This window comes from Mesitornis unicolor, unplaced genomic scaffold, assembly GCF_000695765.1.
Source record: "Mesitornis unicolor isolate BGI_N332 unplaced genomic scaffold, ASM69576v1 scaffold24007, whole genome shotgun sequence".
Taxonomy (NCBI): domain Eukaryota; kingdom Metazoa; phylum Chordata; class Aves; order Mesitornithiformes; family Mesitornithidae; genus Mesitornis; species Mesitornis unicolor.
Genome location: NW_010198724.1, coordinates 1,561 through 10,047, shown reverse-complemented (window position 1 = coordinate 10,047; position 8,487 = coordinate 1,561). Strand labels below are relative to the sequence as shown.

Below are 8,487 nucleotides of genomic sequence, written 5' to 3'. Positions count from 1 at the left end.
CTGCGGCGTTAGGTATCAGCCAAATCTACCGGTGCAGCGGGCTGTCAGCTGCCCACTGTGGAGCAGTGACCACCAAGCCAGAGAGGGGGCACGCTGGGTGCTCCTGCTGCAGGCCCACCCCGGGGTCTGCGGTGCCCTTGCTCTTTTCGTTCTGGATTGTCTTGTAAAACACGGCCTGTGCAGGCAGATCTGATGCCAGTGTGACCATGACAGGTATCTGGTGTTTGGGCTTCCTAGAATTGTCAAAAGCGTTTCTATACATTCTGCGTTTTCCTTTCTCCCTCCGCTCATTCCTCAAGGTGAACTTCACAGTAGACCAGATCCGGGCCATCATGGACAAAAAGGCCAACATCAGAAACATGTCTGTGATTGCCCACGTTGATCACGACAAATCAACCTTGACTGATTCTCTGGTATGCAAAGCTGGTATCATCGCCTCTGCCCGCGCGGGGGAGACCCGTTTCACCGACACAAGGAAGGATGAGCAGGAGCGGTGCATTACCATCAAATCAACGTGAGTTCCCTCCCTCTGGGCACCTTGGTGATCCTGCTGCGTGGTCTGAGCTCAGGGGGGGCTTTGAGTCCTCCACTGATTTGATCATGAGATGAAAGATGACAGCATCAGGCTCTCTCTGGTCTAGTTCAGGAGCTCATCTCTTGATTGTGAGGATTGCGTGAAAGAAAGAGCAGGCATTGATTGGCTTGTGGTGAGTCACAGAGCGCTGCCTCAGTGGCCGCTGGGAAATAGATGTGCAGTGTCCAGTTTAGCACTGGGGCTGTTGGATGTGGCAGATGCCTGCAGGAGTCCCAGGGATGCAGTGCAGAGAGTGTCTTGTGAGCGTCTCTGATGGCTGTGTCACCCATGGGTAGTTCAAGGACATGGCAGGGCGTGAAAAAGGATCAGAAAGGGTTGGGCCTAGTAGATAAAAGCATAAATCCTTAAGTGACAGAAATGGAACACTCAGCATTTTAAATGGTGTGGAGTCAGAGGAGTTTATGATTTCAGAGGAGCGTAGGAAGGGCAGATTTTAGCTTGCACTCCTGGTTATCTCCCACACTGGCTTCCAGGAATGTGCTTCAGGAAATCCTTAAGCCCAGGTGCAACTGTGTGGGATAAAAAGCTGTTTCTAAGCACTGGGGAGAGGTAATGTGTAGAAAATAATAGTTTTTCTTCTGTTTCAGAGCTATTTCTCTATTTTATGAACTCTCTGAAAACGATTTGGCCTTCATCAAGCAGAGCAAGGATGGTTCTGGTTTCTTGATCAACCTCATTGACTCTCCTGGTCACGTAGACTTCTCTTCAGAGGTCACTGCTGCTCTTCGTGTCACTGATGGTGCCCTGGTTGTTGTAGACTGTGTCTCTGGTAAGGTTTTTGCAGCCATGTGCAACAGGAACGTGTGTTAGGTGAGTTTGAAGACTGAGGATAACTCATTTCCCTGTGTTTGGCAGGCGTGTGTGTGCAGACAGAGACTGTGCTGCGTCAGGCCATTGCCGAGAGGATCAAGCCTGTCCTGATGATGAACAAGATGGACCGAGCGCTGCTGGAACTGCAGCTGGAGCCAGAAGAGCTGTACCAGACCTTCCAGCGCATTGTGGAAAACGTGAACGTCATCATCTCCACGTATGGAGAAGGAGAAAGTGGCCCCATGGGAAACATCATGGTAAGTGGGAGGCTGTGCTCAAAATTGGTGAGAGGGAGCAGCTGTGGCTCTTCACTTTTCAATCTCAAGTGGAGAAGTGAGAGTAGAGTAATGAAGGTGCCCATACTACCCAGGCTTGTGCAGGTTTGGAGCTTTCCTCCAACATTGCTCAAGGCTTGAGCGAATAGAGACTATAAATACAAGAAAGTATTTTCTCTTTGCATAGGGTGCCCGTGTTTTGTAGGAAAAGTTCTTGCCCACATCACATCTGTGATGTTGGGTGACGTGAGATCCTAGGCTCCTACGCAGCATCACTCCCCCTGCCGTCTCTGAAATGGAAGGCCAGTAGGTGTTTGCCAGCCCCTGCGCTCTGATTGTGGCTCCCCACTGGGTTCCTGGGTAGCTCCCAGGGCTGTTGGCTCTGAGCTAAAGTTTGCGCTTTGTTCCTCGCATGGTGCAGGTTTTCATGCATTGCTGAGCCTCACCATGAAGGACAGGAATCTTACCTGTACACAGATCTGTGCAGCTGCTGACTGTGGAGTTGGTCGAAGTGGTGAAAATCCAATGTAGTTTAGCGGTACAAAGCTAAAATGGTGGCTGTGAGGCCAGGCTGTCTCCAGGCCTCAGCGATGGCCAGTGTCAGAATTATTTGAGGGTCCCACAGTTCCGAAGCTCCATCTTCAGACTTTTCATACTTGAGTGTATTTTGCGACCAAGTAGGCTGACTGCTGTAATGCTCCGTGGCTGCGAGAGCTGTGGCTGAGTCTTTATAACCCAGCTCTCCTGTTCCTTTTCAGATTGATCCAGTGCTTGGTACTGTCGGCTTTGGTTCTGGCCTGCACGGCTGGGCTTTCACTCTGAAACAGTTTGCGGAAATGTACGTTGCAAAGTTTGCTGCCAAGGGCGATGCCCAGCTGAATCCATCCGAGCGTGCCAAGAAAGTAGAAGACATGATGAAGAAGCTGTGGGGAGACAGGTGAGGTGATTTTAATTCCAGATCAGCTCTTGCGTGGCTGCAACCAGATGCTGCAGAAGATGGGTGAGGAGGGAGGATGTGGTCAGGCCTGCTTACCGTCCTGTCTCAGTGACTTGGTGCCAGCAGAGCCATTTCTCATTAAATCTTTGCAGAACAGGAAACACAGATAAATGAGGAGGGAATGGTGAGTTGGCAACATAAGTTAAATGCATTTTGGCGAGCTCCAAAAGCCCGAGAGTGACAGGCAAAACTTTTACTCAGCAACAATTCCCTCTGGCCTGAGCAAGCAGAACAAACCACACTTCTCCAGCTGAACTGAGAACTGATATTTGTCTGTCTTGATTCTTTCTCCAGATATTTTGATCCTGCTACTGGCAAGTTCAGCAAATCTGCTACCAGCCCTGATGGAAAGAAACTGCCCAGAACGTTCTGCCAGCTCATCCTTGACCCCATCTTCAAGGTGAGTTCCTTGGTGTTCAGCCCTTGCCTTACGCTTTCTGGTTCAGTTACCGTGTGTGATGATGGAAAATTTCTTCACTTTGACCTGACTCGTTTGTTTGAAGAAATTTAAGTATCTGACACATCTCGTTGCTCTGTGTGAGCAGGGAAGCTGGTAGTAGATATTGTGCAGGCAAGTGCGTGTCTGAGCCTCTAAATGGATTCAGTTGAGTGATGAGCAAGAACAGAGATTCTCTTTATTCATGCTGCTGCTTCAATCTGGGTCACTGGCGCCACTCAGAACTGCTGCTGTTGTTCCAGGTTTTTGATGCAATCATGACCTTCAAGAAAGAGGAGGCGGCTAAACTGATTGAGAAACTGGACATCAAGCTTGACAGTGAAGATAAGGACAAGGAGGGCAAACCCCTGCTGAAGGTGAGATTGGTTTGAATCCTCTGTGGGGAGGAGATGAGTAGTTGTGCTGCATCTGCCTGGGTCTCACTCCTCTGATCTCTGCTCAGGCCGTGATGAGGCGGTGGCTGCCTGCTGGAGATGCCCTGCTGCAGATGATCACCATTCACCTGCCTTCTCCTGTCACAGCCCAGAAGTACCGCTGTGAGCTGCTCTACGAGGGACCCCCTGATGATGAGGCTGCCATAGGTATGATGAGCCACTGCTTTGCTGCCGGGCATCTCTTCATATAAATGCTCCAAGAGGGCTGTAGCCAGCTTGTTCTCTGAGTACTCTGCTCAGTAGCTACTGTAATTTTTGAGTCTAACTTTTCCAGTGTGAATAAAACAAGGTTATTAGTTTGCAGCTTTACTCTGGAGGAGCAGCTAGCTAAGGAACTGGAGTGTAGCTTGGGTATATGCTAAAGGCTTAATCTGAGTCTGTGTTCATTTAAAAGATCTCTTGGTGGCGGGATCTTGTGCTGGCCAGACAAAGGTCAACAAGCTGGGACAATAGCTCATGCAGGTCTCGTGTTGAGATTTGGGGTGAGTGGGGGGACAGGGCATGCACTCCAAATGTGAGAAACGGCACTGAACTAAGTTGATCTTCCCCTCTTCTCTGCAGGTATTAAGAACTGTGACCCCAAAGGCCCCCTGATGATGTACATCTCTAAAATGGTGCCAACCTCTGACAAGGGACGTTTCTACGCTTTTGGACGTGTCTTCTCTGGTCTCGTTTCAACTGGCTTGAAAGTCAGAATCATGGGACCAAACTACACCCCTGGCAAGAAGGAAGATCTGTACCTGAAGCCAATTCAAAGGTCAGTCCTGGCTGAGGCATGCTCTGTGGTGTAGATTTGAGGTTCTTGTGCTGTCTTGGGTCTCTTGTCATCTCTGAGGCCAGGCAAGGCACTTGGCCATTGACATCAAGTCTGCTGCTGCAACTCCAGGATAACGCCTGGTGCGACCTCCTGTTTCAAACTTGAGTAAAATCACTTTCTCTTTCTTCAGGACCATTCTGATGATGGGCCGCTATGTTGAACCCATCGAGGACGTGCCTTGTGGAAACATTGTTGGTCTGGTTGGCGTCGACCAGTTCCTTGTGAAGACTGGAACCATCACCACCTTTGAGCACGCTCACAACATGAGAGTCATGAAGTTCAGTGTCAGCCCCGTTGTGCGCGTGGCTGTGGAAGCCAAGAACCCAGCTGACCTGCCCAAGCTGGTTGAGGGCCTGAAGCGTCTTGCCAAGTCTGACCCTATGGTGCAGGTGAATGTCCAGAACTGTTTTGGGGACAGGAGAAATCTTGGTCCTGCTGGCACAGGAGGCTTCTGCCTTTAGTCGTGGTTGTACTGGGGGTGCTGGCGGAAGTCTTCAGTTGAGGATTGGTCCCAGTCCTGCCAGAGTGGGAAGGAATGCCACATTTCACCTTTGGGTTGGTGCTGAGTCATCCCCACATCAGTGGAAAGAGTATCTAAAAGGAGCTCTATGAGTCAAAGACCAAAATCTGGGACAGTTGCTAGTATTTTGTGCGAGAGTTGTTGCTGCATTGCAGTGGAAACACACACTCACCCTATAAATGGTCTTTTCAGTGCATCATTGAGGAGTCTGGGGAACACATCATTGCTGGGGCAGGGGAGCTGCATCTGGAGATCTGCCTGAAGGATTTGGAAGAGGACCACGCGTGCATCCCTATTAAGGTAAAGGGGCTCTAGTGGCAGAGTTGGTGAGCTCTGATGGGGGAATCTGGTGATAGGAGGTTTGGTTGGTGGCTCACTGCTCTTCTCTGTGTTTTGTCACCACAGAAATCAGATCCTGTTGTGTCCTACCGGGAGACAGTCAGCGAGGAGTCCAGTGTGATGTGCCTTTCCAAGTCCCCCAACAAACACAACAGGCTGTACATGAAGGCCCGGCCCTTCCCAGATGGTTTGGCCGAAGACATTGACAAGGGTGAGGTCTCTGCCCGTCAGGAGCTGAAGCAGCGAGCTCGTTACCTGGCTGAGAAGTACGAGTGGGATGTCACCGAAGCCAGGAAAATCTGGTGCTTTGGTCCTGACGGCACTGGCCCCAACATCCTGACTGACATCACCAAGGGAGTGCAGTACCTGAATGAGATCAAGGACAGCGTGGTGGCTGGCTTCCAGTGGGCAACAAAGGAGGTAGGGGCAGCGCTTGGTGATGGTCACGGCAGGGCTGGGATCATTCTGGGCTGTGCAGCAACTCTCTGGCAGCTGGACTGAAGATGTCGTGTCAGTGTAGGCACACAAAGCACAACCTCGAGACAAAAAGCCTTCTCCCAGGGCTGCAGAGGAAATTCCTCGTGGCAGCATGTGCTTAAAATTGTAAAAAGCTTTTCAGAGAGGAAAATGCAACAGCAGGGACAGAAACTATTGAGACAAGACAACTGCCATCAAAAGAAAATGGAATCTCCAAGAGTCTCAGCAGAGATCTAGTCTTGTTTACCTAATATTTTGTCAGACAGGACTCCTAAATAACACATGGTCAGGTAGAGGAACCACAACAGGAGAGGTTTTTTCCCTGTTTACTTGGGGTTTTTTGGTGTGGGGGGGGGGGGGGGAGTTAGTCTCAGTCTGTCAGTATGGTATCTTCTTCTTCAAGGTTTTTTTTGTCCAAATAACGTGAAAACCTACTTCTCCTGGCCAAATATTTGGGTTGCAGCATCATAAATGTGTGTCAACACTGCTGCTGCTGGTGTAAACCTTGGACTTGTTGCATGTAGATCCTGGTGAATTGTTTCAGTGCCTGAAGCTGCCTTGAAGGAGCTGTAGTGGTGACTTGGAGGCAGGAGGAGCTGGTTCTTGGGTCTTGGGCAAGGAAGATGACTTGCCAAATGGGTCCCTGGTGTCCCAAGTGCATTCTTGTGCTTCCTGCTCTGGGGCCTGTTTCCAAGGAATGCCATAAGCTGAGGGATCCGAGCCTTCTGGTAGGGAGCACCAACCCTGGTGATGGTTGATTCCCCTGCTCTGCTTTTCCAGGGGGTCCTGTGTGAGGAGAACATGCGTGGTGTGCGTTTTGATGTGCACGATGTCACCTTGCACGCTGATGCCATCCACCGTGGAGGTGGGCAGATCATTCCAACTGCCAGGAGATGCCTGTACGCCTGTGTGCTCACCGCTCAGCCCAGGCTCATGGAGCCCATCTACCTTGTGGAGATCCAGGTGAGGAACATCTGCTCAGCTCAGAAGATCCCATGTGAAGGAGACTTAAGTGAGCGGTTTGTGGTCCTGACACCTCTCTCTTGCAGTGCCCAGAGCAGGTGGTGGGTGGCATCTACGGTGTGCTGAACAGGAAACGTGGCCACGTGTTTGAGGAGACCCAGGTGGCTGGCACCCCCATGTTCGTGGTCAAGGCGTACCTGCCCGTCAACGAGTCCTTTGGTGAGTGCTGGGCCTGGGGTGCAGCAGCTCCCGAGAGCTTGGTACCAGCCCTGGGGAGGAAGGAGATGCTGGGTGTCCAGCTGTCTGACCAAAACAATCGTAGGATCATTTGGGTTGGAAAAGACCTTTAAGATCGAGTCCACCCATTAACCTGACACTGCCAACTCCACCACTAACCCATGTCCCTGATAATCTACACATCCTTTAAAGACCTCCAGGGATTCTGGCTACACTTCCCTGGGCAGCCCATTGAAGTGTTTAACTGTTTTGGTGAAGAAATTATTCTTCATACTCGATCTGAACCTCCCCTGGTGTAACTTAGATACATTTACTCTTGTCTCATCCAAGTTCCTTACTTGGGAAAAGAGACCAACATCTGAGAATAGTTTGGGTGGGAAGGGACCTTTAGAGGCCATCTTATCCACCCACCTGCAGTGGGACATATTCAGCCAGATCAGGTGGCCTGTGGTTGGCATCTCTGTAGGCTTTTGGGTTCTGCACTGGGTTCCTTCACTCCAGCTGTGCCAGTGGTGACCTCGAGCACCTCTGCTAGAGGTGATGCTGAACTCTGCATGTTCCTCCTTCTCACTGGTGTCATCTTCCTCACAGGTTTCACAGCAGATTTGAGATCCAACACAGGGGGCCAGGCCTTCCCCCAGTGTGTGTTCGACCACTGGCAGATCCTGCCCGGGGATCCCTTTGACAGCGCCAGCCGCCCCTGCACCGTGGTGAATGAGACCCGCAAACGCAAAGGGCTGAAGGAAGGCATCCCTGCTCTTGACAACTTCCTTGACAAACTCTAATTAAACTCCTTGGGACTCTAGGGTAGGGGGAAAAAAATTAATTAGCGTTAATGCCCATGTGAAGGGGCTTGTGACCACCATCTGTTTGCATTGTTAATTAATGGGTTTCATAGCAATCTGAGACTTTAAATGAAGAGAACAACAACAAAAAAAGCCTTATAGGTTTCTGTGTTGCACATGACTCATCTTTGCCATTGTAACTAAAACATTTCCACTAGATTTGCCCAATTCTGTATTTATTTGACTCAAAGCAAGGTTGGGGGGAGCTCCCAAACTAGGGTAAATCAATGCAAAATGAGGAAGTGGGTGGGGGGAAATGCCCGTCTGCAGTGTGACTGTCCTTGTGCCCATTGCCGCCTGTGTTAGTGCCACTGGAATTAATAAAAATCGGATCATGGTGATCGAGGGTGTGCTTTCCCAGGCAGAGGTGGGGCGCCCTCTGGCGGGCGGGAGGACCGGGTGGAGAAGCCGTGCTGCGGGTGGGTGGAGCAGTGCGTGCTCTTGGTTCCGCCCCCACCGCGCGAAGGGGGCGGGGCCGGCAGCAGTGGTGGAATGCGGCAGCGATGGCCGAGGTTGGGACGGGAGAGGGTCGAGGGCCTGAAGTGCGGTGGAGCTGTGAGGGATGGAGTTGTGGGGCCTACGAGGTGGGTGGAGGCTGGGGGGAGCTTGGAGAGGATGTGAGAGACCGGATGGAGGGGCTGTGGAATTAGGGGTTACGGTGCAGGGAGGGCTGTGGGAAGGGTGGGGGCAGCAGGGTGCCGCTGGTTGTAGTGTCGCTGAC

The 8,487-nt window shown here is 51.2% G+C and overlaps 1 protein-coding gene across 1 annotated transcript; it reads left to right on the top strand.

Moving 5' to 3' along the window:
* Positions 1-283: 283 nt before the first annotated feature.
* On the top strand, positions 284-7,956 carry EEF2 (eukaryotic translation elongation factor 2). Its single transcript, XM_010189248.1, has 14 exons — positions 284-514; positions 1,183-1,364; positions 1,451-1,662; positions 2,439-2,617; positions 2,972-3,077; positions 3,377-3,490; positions 3,577-3,715; positions 4,130-4,325; positions 4,516-4,774; positions 5,098-5,205; positions 5,311-5,664; positions 6,502-6,684; positions 6,771-6,903; positions 7,513-7,956. Exons 1-14 carry the CDS (start codon positions 333-335, stop codon positions 7,704-7,706), a joined length of 2,541 nt encoding a protein of 846 aa, XP_010187550.1. The 5' UTR covers positions 284-332; the 3' UTR covers positions 7,707-7,956.
* The last annotated feature ends 531 nt before the right edge of the window (positions 7,957-8,487 follow it).